Source organism: Lissotriton vulgaris, chromosome 7 (assembly GCF_964263255.1).
Source record: "Lissotriton vulgaris chromosome 7, aLisVul1.2, whole genome shotgun sequence".
Lineage (NCBI taxonomy): Eukaryota > Metazoa > Chordata > Amphibia > Caudata > Salamandridae > Lissotriton > Lissotriton vulgaris.
In genome coordinates, this window is record NC_141695.1 from 391,613,473 (window position 1) to 391,632,573 (window position 19,101).

Genomic DNA, 19,101 nt, shown 5'->3' on the forward strand with positions numbered 1-19,101 from the left:
ACCGGTCCTAGGATGCTTGTTTCTGGTCCAGGGAGAACCTGGCCAGGCAGTTCGGGCTGGACTGTTGTCATGGTGAAGGGTCAAGACTGATTGGCATATGGCTGGGTTTAGACTGAAATGGTATTGGGAGCAAACAAAAACGATGGATCCCTGTACTGGGGTGAATGTTTGACATTGATCAGCATTCTGTCTATCAATTGTTCTTTTTGCATTTGTCTTATGCTGCAGCACTTTCGGGACATTCATGATATGAGCCCATTATTTTGGGATCAGTCCTGGGGTTTGGTTAGGGTGGTTCTGTGGCTTCTTGGTCTCCTGGCCTAGTGTATCTTCATCATCCTGAATGTCAAGTTGCAAATGCTGGCCCTGCAGTGGACCCTCAGATCTCAAAGTGTTCATAATCAGGGATGCCTCTCCCAACTCCATTCAGATTCCAAAGGAGATGGTTCAGGATCTGCAGTGGTGGTGTTATGCACCAACCTGAACTGCAGCAGGTCACTCTCCTTCTCCCACCCAGAGTTCATGATTGTGAGAGATGCGTTGCTGATGGTTTGGGTAGAAGCATGTGGAAGAACTGGAGATCAGAATCCTCTGGTCTCTGGCAAAGGGCCAGCTGCATATCAACCTGCTGGAGCTTCAAGCAGTCCATCTGCTTTTCAAAGCCTTTCTGTCATCCATCAGAGAGCAGCTGGTGCAGGTCCTAACAAGCAGTACTACTGGCCTATGATACAGATGGATCATGAGTCCTGGAGAGACTTTGAGCTTTAAGTACACAACACAGTAGAGAATACAAAAATGTGAGCAGCATGGTGAACACTTTAGTTTCCTTATCAGGCTTCAATTGCAACATGCTCTTTTAACTCGCAGCATTTAAAGTAAGTTTAATCTATACTTGATTCTTACACTTGATAAATGCATATGGGCAGTAAAAGGGAAGTTTATATACAGATGCTATGATCAAATGTGATAGAACGAACATCGATATTTTGTACAGTTTGTATGAAATACCATGCTACCCAGGGTTGAGCATGGGAATACATTATTAAAACCTATACTGGGGGGGGCGGAGCTAGCCGGCGTCTGGCGGACGCGTGAGCCCTCGGCTCCTCGCAAAGCTCCAGAATTATCCTGCTTGACTATCCTTGATGTGCTCGAATTGGCGATAGCTTGCTTGGAAACATCTGCTGGCACCCCGGGCAGTGATCGAAGATCTTTTTGGCTGGCTGCAGGGCGTGCATTCCTGTACATTCCGGGGCGTTGTGCCTGGTGGCGCGCCTGTGGCGGACTAGGCCGAAAGCAGCGGGCTATCCTGGAAAAGAGGCCAGGCGACGTCACTGTGCGTGCGGCCACAACTCCGGCGGTGCCGTACACCGTGCAAGCCGAGGCGCGATTGGAACGGACCCTGGATTGCAAAGTCCTACACCTCCTACCCTACACAGCACCGGTGGGACAGGGGACTGGAGAAGCAGCGGAGCGGTGGAGCACACAAACTGAGGCACCGCGCCACGTGGTGGGGCGACATCGAACCCGGCGTTGCAACCGGGCTCACTTGCACAGATCGCATGAGGCTCTGCCATCTCCCCGTATTCTGCTGAGGGACTGATTATCTGGGACAGCTGGTAGAACCTGACCCTGTCTGGCGCTGGGCCGTTCTGGAACCTGCGGACGGAGAGGTACTGCCCGCCATTGCCGCCGCCATTTTCTACGCATCGGATACCTGACCGCTGGTGACGAGGTATCGAGGACCGGAGTGGACACCTGCTCGGCCGGTGCGACGAGCTTATTTACTCGGTGCTGCTACGTATCATAAACACCATGGGGAAGAACGATGCGACCCAGGGGAAGATCTCCTTTGAACGGCGCCGTCTGAAAGGATCAGAGGTTCCGGCACCGGACACGTCGCCGAAGGGAGCGGCAGCGGCGCCGACCCAGGCTCCGACGGAGCTCCGGGACATGTTGGCAGCCATGGAAAAAGGCATTCAGGAGAGTATTGCGGCGGTGGGCACCAAGATAGACGCTCTGTCGTACCGCATGAACCGTATGGCAGAGCGAGTGGACAAACATGCGGAGCGCCTCGACATGGCGGAGCGCCGGCTCACTGAAGCCGAAGAAGCCCAGATGGAGTGGGACAAGGAACGCAAGCAATTTGACAGACTCCTGACAGTCATCAGGGACAAGACAGAGGACCTGGAAGCACGTTCTCGCAGATCCAACCTCCGAATCACAGGAGTGGCGGAATCCACGCAAACGGGGAAAATGGAACTGTATGTGGAGAAACTCCTGCAAACACTCCTGGGAGAGGAAGTCTTTTCCCCCATGTTCATCGTGGAACGCGCCCACCGCACACTGGGCCCGCAGCCCCAGCCTGGCTTGCCACCTCGCCCCATAATCGCGAAACTGCTCAACTATCGCGACCGGGACACTGCCCTGAGAGTGGCGAGAGAGAAGGGCAAACTCCAGCATGAGGGCATGAACATCTCCCTCTACCCGGACTTCACAGCCAAGGTGCAGGAGGAACGGCGGCAGTTTGCGCCATATAAGAAGCAGCTTAGAACACTTGGCCTGGACTATGCAATGATGTATCCAGCCAAACTTCGGATCAATACAGGTGGGAAATCGTACTACTTCACGGACCCGAAAGAACTGCATAAGTCCCTTAAGACCTGGACACGGGAAAGGAAGGAGAACCGGAGTGGCCGGGAGGACGAGGAGGAGGTCTCTATGGAGGAACAGGACTAAATGGCGGCTGGAGAAGGAGTTGATCCTCCGCACACTGGTCGGATCATGGACCCGGACATTATGGGCGACCCGGCCTTGCAATGGCACCTGCTCCACGCGTCGGGGATGGACAACTTGGTTACCCTATGGTGCTGGTAAGGGGATGTGTGCTTCGTGGCAGTATACACTGAGCCGGGGAAGCCAGTCAGAGTGAGTCTGAGTAACACTTTTCAACATGCCTTGAGCAATGACTCTTGAATGGAGCTGAGAGGGGAGCAGTACTTGCTATCACTTGGAACAGTTAGGGGTGTACTGCATTGGTGCGCTCTGCCCTTGAGCTTTTGGTTGTTTTTACTCACTGAGGGGTTGGTGTCGGACCATTTGACACTACACCTGTAGGGGGTACATGGGGGGGGAGAGTGGGGTCTGTCTGACCAGGTTGGGGGAGGTCGGCTGTGGGTGGGTTGTTGCACTTGGGGTGGGAGCTAGGCTCGGGGAGGGGAGGGGGGGTGTCTGGTTGGGGTTGTTGACGGGGTTTGCCTGTGAAGTGTGTGAATTGAAGTGTTCTGCTGTCCCTGTTCGCGAGCGCCGGAGGGCGATTGGGAGTTGGGGTGTCCTACTGTGTCCTGCACTATCCATCCTCACGGTCCAAGCTCTGAACCAACTTAGCAATGGCTGATACAACACCGACTTTGCATGCACGTGCCCGGAATGAGCTGCATTTACTGACTTGGAATGTGCGGGGCCTGAACGACTTCCGCAAAGTGAGGAAAGTCCTTAACTATCTTAGCAGACATAACGTCGACATAGCTCTGCTGCAGGAGACACACCTACCACTCTCCAGCAGAATGCTCAAAGCCAGGGGTTTGTCGGGGAACACAGTGGCGGCGGGTTACACTACTCATGCCAGAGGGGTGTTAATTTGGGCTAATCCAAAGTCACAGTTGCGGCTCATTCCGATGCACTCAGATCCAGACGGTAGATATGTCCTGGCGAGATGTGTGGGCAAGGGGATGGACATACTAATAGTGAACGTCTATGGCCCAAACTATGACCACCCTGAATTCTATAAGAACCTGTCAGCTATTGTAAGAACGCATGCACAGCCCTGGATGTTATGGGGCGGGGACTTTAATTTTGTGTTTGACCCGTCAATGGACCGCTCTGCGGGCCCTGCCCGGAGACCTGTGGCCTCGGCCACGTACATGGCGGCTGAAATGATCAAATCTGACTTGCTGGATGTCTGGAGGGAAAAGCATCCGAGGGCGGGTGGGTTTACTCACTATTCTGCATTTCACGATGTACACACCAGGATTGACTACTGGTTGGCACCCCCCCTGGTACTTAACAACATTTGCACATGCACAGTCCTCCCACGCACGCTTTCAGATCACTCCCCCATTCTCCTCCGCCTCGCAACGCCCAGGAGGGGGATCCCAGCCTTCACCTGGCGGTTCCCGCCTTTTGCACTGCTTGACGAGGCCTTCAGGGGGGAACTAGCAGAGGAAATAGAGCAGTTCTTTACTACAAACGTGGGCACAGTGGATGACTTCTTTACGGTGTGGGAGGCATTTAAGGTATACATCAGGGGGGTAGCAATGTCGAAACATTCTAGTGTGTTGCGATCCATTAGGCGGGACCTAACAACTCTGGAAACGAAGATGGCGGATCTTGAGGCGGAGCAGCTGCGGCTGGGCGGCGAGGCGGGAGACGGGGCGCTGTCCCAACTCCTGTCCGAGTTTCAGGCACTGGCGGACAGAGAGGTCCTTTACATGGGCAAGTACGCCACGGCGAGACAATATGGGGAGGGTGAGAGGCCTGGGGCGCTTCTTGCACGCATGGTTCGCAGCACCAGACGACCGCTGGTCATAGAGGAACTGAGAACTCCGGAGGGAGACACAGTGACTGACGAGGAGCAGGTACTTCAGACGTTCAGGAGTTATTATGCGGAGCTATACCGAGCTAAAACACAGGGAGTGGAGGGTGAGATGGAGGACTACTTAGACCATATAGCCATGCCGTTCCTCAAGAACTCGGACAGGGAATTCTTGAAGGCCCCCTTCCACCAAGACGAAATATTAGAGGCACTCGCAGGCATGCGCTCGGGTAGTGCGCCGGGCTCAGATGGCCTCACGGTGGGGTTTTATAAGGCATTTAAGGACCTGCTGCTGCCACACCTAATCGCCCTGTTTGACGCCATCTGCGAGAACGGTGAAATGCCGACCACCATGCGGGAGGCGCTACTCATCACCATACCCAAGCCGGGTAAACCCCCCGATCTCTGCGGCTCGTATAGACCCCTTAGTCTACTCAATGTAGACGCCAAAATCTATGCCAAGGTCCTGGCCACTCGCCTGGCCCTGTTAGTACCTGGGTTGGTCGCCCCAGAGCAGTCCGGGTTTGTCCCGTGCAGGAATTTAACCTACAATATCAGAACAGTGTTAGGCGCGATGCAGCATATCAAGCAGGAGAATAGCGCATTGGCTATATTCCTTGATATGGAGAAGGCGTTCGATTCGGTTGAATGGCCCTTTATGGTTCGGGTGTTGCGCAAGTTGGGTTTGGGCGAACAGTTCCTTCAACAGGTCGGCGCGCTGTACCATCGACCCTTCGCTAGGCTCCGACTGGGTGACAAGGTAACGGACCCGATTGACATAAGCAGAGGCACTCGACAGGGCTGCCCATTGTCGCCGTTGCTTTACGCACTGGTGGCGGAACCCCTGGCGTGCGCCATGCGGGAGTACCACAGCCTAGAGGGGGTTAGCTTCCCTACGTATAAGATCGGGATATCAACGTATGCTGACGACACACTGTTGTACGTCAGAGAACCGGAAGTTAATTTGCCTGCGGTGCTCCGCGAAGTGGTCCGTTTCGGCTCGCTATCGGGCCTGAAAGTGAACTGGGACAAATCGATTGCGTTCCCGCTCACTCCGGTGACACGACAGTTCGACATGGACTACCCATTGCACTGGTCCGCCGACTCAGTTCGCTACCTGGGCATTCAACTCCACTCGGACCCGGAAGTCCTTGTTCGAGACAACTACGGAGTAGCCTATAACAACCTAGTGGATGACGTGGATAAGTGGATCCGTCTCCCACTCTCCCTCTCGGGTAGGATTGCGTTAATGAAAATGGTGGTACTCCCCCGATATCTGTTCCTCTTCCTGAATCTACCTGTGGTTTTATCTAAGACCTTCTTTCGGCAGCTCACCTCGGTGTTGGTGAAACTAGCTTGGGGGGGGAAACAGCCCAGGGTTAGTTGGAAGACTTTGATTCTGCCTTGCGAAATGGGGGGGCTGGGAGCGCCGGACCTAGAACGGTATTATAGAGTTGCCCAGGCGTCGCACTTATACTCATGGGTGCACGGTGACCCTCGGACCCCGCACCTTATACTGGAGCGGTTGTTTGCGGACCCGCTCCCTCTGCCTGCTACTGTCTGCCTGCCCACAGACCACGCAACTGGCCGGATGGTCTCGCTGAAGGCGACCAACCACGCCTGGAATAGCCTAGTGCGCTCTCGGGGCTGCACTCTGCTTTACTCCCCGCTGTTACCGGTGGAGTGGGCTCTATGGCTCGACCCGCTCGGTGAGAAGGGGGTGGTCAAGGCGCTGAGTTCTCTTGGTGTGACGAAAATGGAGGACCTGTTTGAGGGAGGTGTACTCAAAACCTGGGACCAGCTAATAGTTGCCGGGGCAGGCCACACTCTGCTACAAAAATTTCACTACCACAGGCTCCGCTCGGCCTTTCGTGAACTACTGGGCCCGGATCTGGAGGAACCTGAGGAGATCCCGGAACTAACGTATATACTGAAATCCACCTCAGCGGCGAAACTCATTACGCAGCTTAACAAGCTGGGTGTGACACAGCAGCGTCTGCAACCGTCGAAGGCCAGAGAGGCCTGGCAGGCAGACCTACAATCCCCCATAGATGATGGAATGTGGCGCTACTGCTGCACAAGCACGCGCAAGATATCTCTAAACGGACGGCACCGCTTGGTGCACTTCAAGTATTTACAACGAGTGTATTACACCCCTGCTCGCCTCCATCGCTATGGCCTCCGCGCCTCGGCCGAATGCGAACGCTGCCGGACTCCGACAGCTGATTTCTACCATTTGGCATGGCAGTGCCCAGGAGTGCAGGCATTCTGGGGGGAGGTCTTTGCGGAACTTGATCAGATACTGGAGGAGCCTTTACCTCGTGCCCCGGCTTTGGCGCTACTCGGTTATTCGAAACCACTAACCCCGGGACTGCGTCGCCTGGTGGACATGGCGCTGCTCCTTGCACGGCGGGTGGTAGCGACCTGCTGGATGAGGGGGCCCCTCCCCACAAAAGCTAAATGGCTGAGGGACCTGCAGTACTGCTGTACCCAGACAGAACTGTATAGCGACCTTCTTCCGCCCAGAAGCAGGCCCAAGAATTTTTGGGACCTTTACAAAGAATACACACGGAGGAGTGAGGAGGACAGCTCTGACACCGCTGAGGCGGTGGAACTGCAAGATAGAGTAGAAGAGATCGAAGCCAGCACTGAACACGGTGGCACGGGGGTGGCGGGAATGGGGAGGCCTCTGGTTGACTGAGGGTGGATGTGAGAACCCGGGGATGGGCTGCTGGAGGATAGTAGAGTAAGGGCAGGTCTATTGGGGGGACGGGGTGGGGACACAGGGTAGGAACACTTGGGCGGTTGTATAGTCGGGACGGGTTCGGCAGGCACACAGACACACACAAGCGGGTGGGGGGGGCAGTTTGTTGGGCATTGTTTAATTTCTTATAGTTGACACGACGTTGGATCGCTGACTATCATATAGACAGGTTGATTGCCAGTTGTCACACCACTACAGTACACTACCTGAGTTGGGAGCCCTCGATTAGAATGGTTGTGCTGCTACTTTACTACCTCGCCGCCAGGCCTCCGGGATGCTGGCACTAAGGCTGTGTACGACTTACATCTAGCAGTTTCTGAGAACTTGGCGCCGATCCCGGAGTTAATTCATGCACATGTGTTAATGCTGGTGTTGTCAATGGCTTTGCTGTCAATAAAGATCTTTTGAAATAAAAAAATAAATAAAAATAAAACCTATACTGTGTTAGTAGCCTAATTGCCAGTGGTAAATGCATATTTGCCACTACTAATACCTGACTTTCCAACAACTAAAACAAGGACTGTAGGTCTGGTAAATACAAGAGGAGTGAAAGGGCTATAGCAAACTTTTTACTGTACCTTACTGATTTTACAAAAGAGCAAACAAACATCAGAAAGTCTGGCCTCTAAAAAGGAGGGGTAGGAGACTGTTGTGAGGGCGGGACTATATCAGGCACCACACCTTGCAACAAATGTTTCCCAGCGCCCCACATAGATGGACTTTGTTGAAGGGCATATGGATGCAAGAATGCTATGAGCCACCTCGGTCATTAAATCAGTCATATTCTGATGCCGTCTGTTCAATCTCCGTGCATGGACTTGTAGAAATCAGAGCCTCAGATGCAGCACCGTGCCCAGCTGCTGAAAAACAAGTTGTCCTGAAGTGGGAGCATGATCGCAGGTCAAATGCTCAGGAGCTCTCAGTACCACACTCTCCTGGCCCAGTCCGGGACAATTAGAATTATCTGTGCCCGGTCTATCCTGATCTTTGTTATAACCTGAGGTAAGAGAGGGAACAGTGGGGTGTACAGGGTCCATAATTGACAGAACAGACTAACTAAATAGGGATTGTCTGGCAGATTGTGAGTGGCATCTCCTTGTTTATGTGGTGCAGGAAGTCTTTGATCAGTGGGGAATGCCATAGCTGGATCTATTCAGTACTATTGAAAGCGCAGTACCATCAATTTTGTGCACCAGAGTTTCCTCTAAGGCATACGTTAAAATGACACATCCTCCTGGTCTGGATGAAGGGGCTGCTGTACACCCCACTGCTCCCTCTCTTACCTCGGGTTATAACAAAGATCAGGATAGACCGGGCACAGATAATTTCCACTAATGAAGCAATCAGAGCTACATTTTTAGGTCAGCAATAGCCAAGACTTTTTGATTTTACTATAATTATATGTAAAATATACTTAAAGGGTCTTTCAGCAAGCTCACTTCATCCATTGGTCTGCTGTTGTTAGTCACATTCTGCTTCCACCCGCTATAGAAGAAAAAATGAGGCAGTGGGTCAGATTACTTTAGCCATTGGCTAACTTCACTCTCAGTGACTGCATTCTGCTCTTTTACAAGGAGCACATCCGCGGACATGCTAACTCCCTTGAGTGCCAGTGTTTTTGTTTGTACTTGATTATTACTTTAGTGTTGCCTTTGTGTTTAGATCCTGATATGTTAACAGTATGTTTTCTACCAGCTGCTAATACGGTTGTCAATTTGTTTAAAGAGGCCTTTTGTTTTAACTCCTTGGACACTCATGACGAGCTCAGCTCGTCATGGTGTACACCACCATACACTCATGACGAGCTGAGCTCGTCATGAACAATGGGAAAATCAAATGTCCAGCAAGGGAGGAAAATAACGCTAGCATCGATGTGGTTAATCTGACTGCTGCTAATTTCACTGCATACCAGATGATGTCCAATTCGAACTATTCTCTATGAAGTTTTCCTCTTTCTAATACGCATGCAATGAAGTGGATTTATAACTGCGCTCTTGTATGTCATATTGGTATGCATTTTAATTGAGGACTACAGTTATACTTGTGAACACATTTTGTCAGTATGTCCTGCTTGTATGTCTTTCTAGTTTGCTTTTACTGGCTTAAATGTCATGTCTAAAGAAACATTTCAATGTTGTGTTCTATCTATCTATCTATCTATCTATCGTTTTTCAGTCGGTCTACCAGTCTTTCTGTTTGCCATTCTATCTACCTATGTCTGTCTGCCTGCCTACCCGTCTGACGTTCTACTATCTATTTATCTTTACAGCCCTATGTGTTGGTATGTGTGCCTACCTATCTACTATGCTGTTTGTATGGCCATTAACCTTTTTATCTACATGATTGTTTGCTTATCTACTATCTATCTTTACAACCCTATCTATTGGTCTGTGTGTCTACCTATCTACCAGTCTATATCGTTGTCTGCCTGTCTATATACCTGTCTGCCTCTCTTTGCCTGTTTATCCCCCTATCTATCTCTACTAATCTATCTGTCTATCTTCGCAACTCAATTGGCTTATCTGTTTGTATATCAATCAATACAATTCTGTGTATCCAATTTGATGTCCTGTCTCTATCTGTCTCAATCTTTGCAGCTCTTTTTATATATCTATTGATCCGTCTGGGCAACCTTCTCTATGTATGCAGGCTTGTCTATGTATGCAAACTTCTCTGTATACAACTATTTCTATATATGCAGCAAACTTTATTTGTACATCTATCTTGCTATGCAGGCCTCTCCATCTATCTGTACAGTCCTCTCTACCTACCTGTCTCTGCAATGTTTTCTATGTTTTTATCTTTTCAACCTACTCTGTTTGTATTAAAGATTTGCACAAGCATTATTAAAAAAAAGCATTAACAAAGATAAGAGACTGGCTGCCAATGCCAGACAGGGTAGCCTTTTTAGGTAATCTTTTTTTGCTAATATTCTGTGTATAACTTAGATGTTATATGGATTTTCAGCCAGATATCATCCATTAGTCTGTTTCATTTGTTTTCTATTTCACCCACTTCAGCATGCATCATGGGGCACTGATTAGCAAGCACACTTCAGCCACTGGCTGACTTCATTGTGAGATACGGCAGGCTGCACTTTCAAAAGAAGCACATCCACTCCCAGGGTACTTCCCTTCAGTGCCAGGAACTACTTTCATAATGTGTGCTTTTTTTGAAGCCCAAAAATATTTTTGCCTTTAGTGATTGCGCTTTTGTTTTGGGTTGATGTGGACCCAGGATCTTCACCAATAATGACGTTTTGAGAAAAAAACGACCGAACAAAATAAGAATTGTCAAACCCAAAAGGCTGCGTCCAACGCCAGACCTGTTGGCTATGCCAATGCTTGTGTATCACCAGCTTGCCCCCTTTAACCAACTCAGACCTATTGTGTTGAGCATAAGCTTTCCCACAAGATAGTCACCAAATATCCAGTTATAAAAGTACAAAATTACAGTTGGCAAAACGATATGCAAATCCAATTAATAGGACCTACCAAGTATTATTACACTAACAAATCTTCTGCCCCAAGGGTTTGTCAGAGGGAGTAACCATCAAAGTAGTGTGTAAGATTCCATGCAACAAAATTAAGGTCTACAGTCCTTATTACAGTGTTATAACAGTTCACGCTTAAAGACAAATTAACCTTAATAAATAGTTTTCATGTTACAAAAGTTAGGCCTGCTGCCTTTTTTGTAACATTTCACAACAAACATATCAGGCCTATATCCTTGGTCACTGGTTGGTCACTGCTGCCAATTCAGTCTTCCTGCATTGAGCATATGCTTTCTCACATCACATAAATGGCAGTACAAACACCACTTTCAGCCCCAAAAACACAAATTCTGCCCAGTCGAATCCTGTAATCACGTAATTAACTTGCGTGGAGGCAAAGCCCTTTTTACAGTGGTGAATCTTACAGCTGTTTTTTGTTGATCACCAAAAGTGTCGTACAGCTGTGTTGCTAAATCAGACCTATATTATTTTGTTCATCAGACTTGTATAACAAAGTGTCTTATCCAAGTCCAGAAAGATATGATCACCCAGTGCTTAATTTGTGCATGTGGTGAGCACTGACATTCTGATCAAGACTTTTTTCATCATCAGACTTTAACCAAGATGAAAAGATATAAAGGTATAAAAGGGCAAAAAACGGATAGATAGGAAAAGTGGCAAGGATGGAAAGAGCTGCAAAAAGAACAAACATTACAAGAGTTAGCACAGGAGATGGGTATTGTAGTCTAATGGAAGAATGAAGCACTAGGTGTGATAAAGTTTAGGCAACATGACAATTAGCAGTGTCAACAACTGGTTCTCAGAAAAAACATTGGACCGCCACACGTACTTTTTACACTACATTTACCTATGCCTTCCTAAGAACTTAGACACTTAAACATCATTTTGTAGCAGAAAGCAAAAGTGATTTAAAAAAAACACCTTTTTTTTAAAGCCTCTATATTACTGCAAAAAGTTGGCACATCCAGCAGCAGGCGGGGCAGTATCAATCTGCTGCAAGTGAAATGGGAGGCTCATTAACAGAGCTCTCTGTGGATCCTGGTACTGAAATAAAAATTTGTGTCGTCCAAAATAGAAGCTAATTGGCAGGGCTTAATAAAGGGCCCTGATAAATGTTTGCCAAAACCTCCAGACTGGGACTCCAATGATTTGGCAGTGAGCAGTGCGAGTTCCATTCTCGAGCAAGAACTAAGAATAGTTTCTGGCTAGGACTGAGGTGAGTGGGAAGTCACTCGTGGAGGTCCCGGCGCCTGCTGCACATTAGGTTATGGGTGAATTGTCCAACAAGCGAGCGAGTCCCAGTGAGCCATCACACAGAATCGCCAGCCAAGACTGAAATGAATGGGCAGAGAGCTGTGAATGTGCTCTGTGTAGCTGGGTTGAAATGAATCATCATGCGCTTCTGCCTTGGTAATGCAATAGGATTTGAAGCAGTTACTAAAAGTTGAAACTACAATTTTATTTGCAGAGTATGCATTTCAGCCACAAGCCTATTACTTACTGTTGCTATACTTTGAATCCTAGTCTGTAGAATGGCTACATAGACGAGTGTTGAAGGTGTTTGCTGATAAGGTAAACAATTCCCACAAGTACATTACAAATACTCCACATAACAAATGTAAATGTTATTACATTGCATAAATTTGCGTATTCTGGCAGACCGTTTTGCACAATGTTCTTAGCTGGGATTAGAACCCAGGTTTCCAGGTCCATCTGGTAAGCCACTAGACCACCTCTTTCACAGCTGTAAGCAATCTGAAATACATACACTGATTTAACATTTTTTCCCAAGGATGACTGAATGTTGAACCGGTTACTTATCTAGTGTCATAATATCATTGTGTTCATGTGGGGAGGATACATCTACATGGCAGTGGTGCGGGGGAGATTAAATACCGTCAGACAATAGCAAAACCATCCAAATACACATTAAGCTTTGGTTCTATGCCATACTGATACACGTTCCAAGCAGTTAATAAGCTGTTTCTGATCTTTTGCAGATGATGGAATGGAATCTCCGCCGCAGGGCCACTTAAAAGAGCTGCAGAACTTGGAGAAGACATTTAACTTCCCGCAGAATGCCATGATGGTACAGATTCCCACAGCGCGATTGCCTCCTGGGCAAGAAGCCGAGGTGGATTGGCGTCAGCCATCCAAGGAATGGCCACATACTGGACAGCAGAAACATGAGGTGCGCTACAGGGTGTTCAGAGACCTCTGGGAGAGAGGATACTTCCTCACCAGTGGCAGCAAGTTTGGTGGAGATTTCCTTGTGTATCCAGGTAGGTTTGGCTGAGCTATTTCCCCTGTATCACGATGTTGTATCTAGAATGAAATGAAATTCCAGCATTTGTAAAGCGCACCGCTACCTCTGGAGATGTGTCCCGGCGCTGGGGGCCGTGGGAAAGATTAAGCAAGCTATTGCCCAGAGACGCATGGTGCTGGGCTAACCTGCTGCTTGCGCCGGGGATCGAACCGTGAACCCTGTGGTCCGGAGTTTGGTACCCTGGCTGCTGTGCCACACCTCTTCCACTATGTTGGTCCGAGAAGGATTTGTGCAATCCCTAGAATAATTGAAGTTTCAGGTGTGGATGATGTTTGAACTTGGATAGCATGTTGGCTATTGTAATATGGGTGAAGACTTTGGATAAATTGAGGGCCTGCATGAAAAGACGAGGCCTATAATATCCGTTATACTTAAGAAGGGCAATCTTGAGTAGGTAGGAAATCTGAACATGGTATCCACTGTCTATATTTAGTTTTGCTAGATACACAGCAGTTTATGTTAAAACATCCTTTTCAGTGTGCATTGTAATCTCCGCTCTGACCTCCATTATTAGCAGATGAGCACACCAGCCTCTGCAGGGTCTTGCATAGCTCGGAAGAGACAACACTGTTGCTGCCTCAGAAGAGCCTGTTCAATCTAGGCTGAAATGAGCACTGTATCCTGATCAGGGAGGGACCAGACTCTTGTTGCCACTAGGAGACCAGCACTGCAGCCTGAGCAGGGCCTTGCATAGCTTGGAAGAGAGAAAACACAGCTGCTTCAGGAGAGCCACTCCTTGCTAGTGTGAGATACAGTAGCTTTAGTGGGGTCCCTCATATCTAAGAGGAGACGAGCACAGATGCTTCATCACTAGGAGTAAACGAGTACTATAGTGTCGGCGGTCTGGGGGCTGCATAGCTCGTAGGCATCTTCTAGAGACTCAGCCTGACCTCCAGTCGCTAGTGGAAGCCTCACCAGGTCCTTGCATTGACGAGTCTTGTATCCTTGGCAACTACGTCGCCAACTGACCTAGTGTGAGAGCAGTATTTTCAGGAGGAGTATCGTTTTATTTCTCTGGCTGTTACACTGCTAAGTGAGGAACCATACCTCCTTGGACTCCCTCAGGGTGTCTACTTTTCAGAAATGTGTGGTTTTGGTAGGTTTCTCTAGATGGCTGCTCAGCCCAGGGCCAAAAACCCAGGTGCCCCCCTTGCAAAACCATGTCATTTTGTGCTAGGTTATTTTGATTTCTCCACATAACGTTTTTGACCCTGCCCTGTCGCGGGTAGTTGACTCACCCACACAAGTGAGGTATCATTGTTATCAGAACACTTTGGGGAATGCGGGGTGGGTGGAATTTTTTGGATTCACGCAGATTCTAGAACTTTCCATCACAGAAATAGGAGGACAATGTGTTTTTTTTAATACAAAGTTTGAGGTTTGCAAAGGATTCTCGGTAACAGAACCTAGTGAGAGCCACACAAGTCACTTATCCTGAAATCCCCTGGGTGTCTAGTTTTTAAAAATGTATAGGTTTGCTAGGTTTTCTTAGGTGCCGGAAGAGCTAGGGTTCAAAATCTACAGCTAGGCATTTTGCATAAAAATGGTCCGTTGTCACTGTAAAAATGTGGTGTGTCCATGTTCTGTTTTGCGCCATTTCCTGTCATAGGCACTAGTCCTACCCACACAAGTGAGGTATCAATCAATCAATCAATCAGGGGAATTGTAAGCGCGCTACTCACCCGAGAGGGTCTCAAGGTGCTGGGTGGGGGAGATGGTGGTGGGGTAGGGGGTTTCAGCAGTTCCGATCATTCGAAGAGCAAGGTCTTGAGAGCCTTCCTGAAGGTATTCAGAGAGGGGTGCGTTTGAGGTTGATCGGAAGCTCGTCCAGGTCTTGGCTGCAATATAGGAGAAAGCTCTTCCCCCTGCTTTTTCTCTGCTGATGTGTGTGGTCTCGGCGAAGAAGAGGTTGGCGGATCGGAGGCCTCTTTTGGGTATGTGGAGGGTGATTCTGTCGTTGAGGTATTGGGCGACTCTCTTCTCGATGGGGAGCCAGTGGAGCTTACGTAGGTGTTGGCTGATGTGCTCGTGTTGAGGGATACCGAGGACAAGTCTGGCGGCGGTGTTCTGTATTGTCTGGTGCTTGCGGAGCAGAGACTTATTTATGCCGGCATAGAGGGTGTTTCCATAGACCCGCCTGCTGATCATGAGTGCATGGGTGACTGTCTCACTTGACTCGTGGGGATCTATTTGAAGGTCTTACGGAGGATGCACAGGTATTGAGATGAGACAGCATGAGCTGTCGGTTCATGGAGGGGGAGGAGTCTAGTATGAAGCTGAGGTTTCTGGCATGATCCGTGGTGGTCGGGGCGGGGTGTCGCCACTAGGTGTTGTTCCATGCTGCTTGGGTGGTTCCAAGGACTTCTGTCTTCTCAGATTTGAGCTTTAGGCCGCTATTGCTCATCCAGGCTGTGTTGTCCTGCATTCCTTCCTGGTAGTTGAGTCAGGCTGTGGTGGGGTCCTTGGTGAGGGAGAGGATGAGCTGGGTGTCGTTGGCGTAGGATAATATGCCTTGGTTGTGCTGTCTGACGATGGCGGCGAGGGGGCCATGTAAATGTTGAAGAGGGTAGGGCTGAGCGATGATGCTTGGGGGACTCCGCAGTTGATTTCCGTGGGTTAGGAGGGGTGGGAGTCTGATCCTTTGGTTTTTGCTGGTGGAGAAAGATCAGATCCAGTCAAGGGTGGTTCCTTGTATTCCAGCGTCGTGTAGTCTGGCAGTGAGTGTGCGGTGGAAGACGGTGTCAAAGGCTGCTAAGAAGTCAAGTAGAATCAGGGCTGCGGTGTGGCCTTGGTCGAGGAGGGGGCAGATGTCGTCTGTGTCGTCTGTGGCGGCGAGTAGGGCATCTCGGTGCTGTGATTGCTGCGGAATCCGGATTGGGAGGGGTCGAGGATGGCGTAGTCTTCGATGAATCTTGTCAGTTCTGCGTTGACGGTCTTCTCCGCGGCTTTCACAGCAAAGGGAGGAGCGAGATGGGCCGGTAGTTTTTGAGGTCTGTTGGATCTGCTGTGGGCTTCTTGAGTAGGGGCCTGACTTCTGCATGTTTCCAGTTGCTGGGGAAAGTGGCGGTCTCGAAGGCGGTGTTGATGGTGCATGGTAGTTCTGGTGCGATGGCGGTGGTGGCTCTGTGGTAGATGTGTGGTGTGCAGGAGTCAGTAGTGGCCCCTGAGTAGATGCCTTTCATGGTCAAGGCGGTCTCTTCGCTTGTGAGTGGTGTCCAGGCAGAGATGGTGGGCTGGCTGGTGTAACCAGAGGGTGGAGTGGCTGTGGAGTCCGGGGTCTGGGTGTCGAAGTTGTCATAGAGGTTTTTGATCTTCATGTGGAAGTAGGCTCTGAGCTTGTTGCAGAGGTCCTGGGAGGGGGTGATGTCCGTGGCTTGGCTGCGGGGTTTGGTGAATTCCTGGATGACGCAGAAGAGTTCCTTGGAGTTGCTGGAGTTGGCGTGGATTTTGTTGTGGATGAAGGTCCTTTTGGTGGTTCTGATGCTTTGGTGGTATTTCGACATGGCGTCCTTGTAGGTGGTGTAGTTTTCAGGTGTCTTGCTGTTTCTCCAGTTTTTTCCAGGTGTCTGCAGGTACGTCTGGCTCTTGGAGGTCGGTGGTGAACCAGGTGACTTTTTTGGGGTGCAGTCTGTCGGAGTTGCGTAGGGGGGCAAGCTTGTCTGCCCAGTTTGAGATCATGTGTGGAATTTCCTGGCTACGAGGTTGGCGTTGGTTGCGGCATTGGGGGTGTTGTGGTTGAGGGTGGAGTTGATCTGCTCCTTGGTGACTCTGCTCTAGTTTCTTCTCGGGTGGTACAGAGCAGGTTTGATTGGTTCGGGTCTGTCAACGAGGAAGTATATGCAGTGTTGGGAGGTCCACAGGGTTTGCATGGTGTGGCTGAAGTGTACTCTGTTTCCTCCTGCGAAGATGGGTTCGAGGGTGTGTCCAGCCTTAGGAGTTGGCGTGGTGATGAGTTGTTTAAGTCCGATGTTGGCTAGGTTGTCCCAGAGGATGGTGGAGTTGGGGTCACTAGGGTTCTTGAGGTGGAAGTTCAGGTCTCCGATGTGTATGTAATTCATGGTGGCAATGGTGTGTAGTGCGATGAGGTTGGTGATGGTGTTGGTGAAGAGGGGCTGGGGGGTCTGGAGGAGAAGGTGCAGCGGAGTGTGGAGTTGGGGCTGGTCTGGATCTGGAAATGCAGGTGTTCGGCGGCGAGGAAGGTGCCGCTGGAGGTGGAGAGGCAGAGGGAGTTTTTGTGTGAGATGGCGAAGCCTCATCCCGGGTGGTTTGGGGCGGTCTTTCCTCTGGATCTTGTAGCCGTCCGGGATGGGGATGGCGATGTCGGGGGCGGAGGAGGCATTGGTCCAGGCTTCTGTGAAGAAGGCTACGTCGGGTGAGAGTGTGTTGAGGAGGTTCCAGATCTCCACAGCGTGCTTGTGCATGGAGCACACATTGAGGAGGATGCATCTTAAGTCATCGGTGGTGATGGTGGCCGGGGAAGTGGTGCAGGTCTGGGGGCAGTGGCGCAGGAAAACTGACCATGGGTCCTGTTCATTGTGGACTGCTGGCTGTTTTTGTTTCTTCCTGGGTTGAGTGTGAGGAGGGCGGCAGAATCGTATTGGTGGATGGTACGAGATCCAGGATTCCTGGCACTGGTCACGGTCGGGTCGCAAACTGGCCAGATAAGTTTGTCTTGGGCGTGCTTTCGGCGCGCCAGCGGCGCACCTGCGCAGCGGCCACCATTAAGTCTGGGAAGGGGGGAGGAACGAGCAGCTAGGAGGCAGTAGCAGGGACAGTCGGGGGGGGAGGGGCCGCATGGGCAGCAGCAGCTGGAAAAAGGGCTCCAGGAAAAGCTCAACAGAGCAAAAAAATAAACAGAATATACAGCGTTAAAAACAGAAAACAGCAATAAGGTGAAAAACAACAATTGAAGAGAAATTGACAAGGCAATTACAGGCACAATAAGGGCAGGTATACAGACGCAGCAGGGATACAGGCAAGACGAGGCGGGCACAGAGCGGGCAGGTAGCGGCCTTGAACACCTACCAGGTGGAGGTCAGCAGGGTCAGCGGCGGAGCAGTGCAGAGCAGAGCTGCTGGGGAGAGAGCAGGCCTCAGACCAGCGGACAGAGGTCTTGCTTGTGCTGCCCCCCCAGCTGCCGCCATTAAGTAGGGGAAGGGACGAGCTGCGGGGAGGCGGGAGCAGGGACTGTCGGGGAGGGGCCTCAGGGTCAGAAGGGGCGGGGAAAAAGACTAAAGGAAAAGCACAACAGAGAGAAAAAATAAACAGAATATACGGCGTTAAAAACAGAAAACAGCAATAAGGTGAAAAACAGCAATTGAAGAGAAATAGACAAGGCAATTACAGGCACAATAAGGGCAGGAATACAGACACAGCAGCAGCAGGGATAGGGGCTAGACGAGGCTGGTACAGAGCAGGCAGGTAGCTTCCTCTAACACCTACCAGGTGGAGGTCAGCGGCGGAGCAGCACATAGCGGAGCTGCTGGGGAGAGAGCAGGCCTCATACCAGGGGAATCCTTTTTATCTGAAGACTTTGGGGAATGCAGTGTGGGAGGAATTTTGTGGATCCGCACTGATTCCAGAACTTTCCATCACAGAAATGTGAGGAAAATGTTTCTATTTTTTTACAAAGTTTGAGATTTGCAAGGGTTTCTGGGTAAAAGAACCTGGTGAGAGCCACACAAGTCACCCCATCCTGGGACCCATTGGGTGTCTAGTTTTAAAAATTGTATAGGTTTGCTAGGTTTCTCTAGGTGCCGGCAGAGCTAGGGTTCAAAATCTACAGCTAGGCAGTTTGCAAAAAAGGGTCAGTTTTCACTGTAAATATGTGGTGTGTCCACGTTGCGTTTTGGACCGTTTCCTGACGCGGGCACTAGGCCTACCCACACAAGTGAGGTACCATT

General features: G+C 50.1%; 1 protein-coding gene across 4 annotated transcripts in view; it reads left to right on the top strand.

Moving 5' to 3' along the window:
* The window catches only part of TSEN34 (tRNA splicing endonuclease subunit 34), a 167,824-nt gene that overhangs the window by 121,265 nt on the left and 27,458 nt on the right, over positions 1-19,101 (top strand). For all 4 annotated transcript variants that reach the window (XM_086930345.1, XM_086930344.1, XM_086930347.1 and 1 more), the window contains one exon: positions 12,873-13,154. In XM_086930345.1, the coding sequence (XP_086786471.1) occupies positions 12,873-13,154 (282 nt within the window). The remainder of the gene's footprint in view (positions 1-12,872; positions 13,155-19,101) is intronic.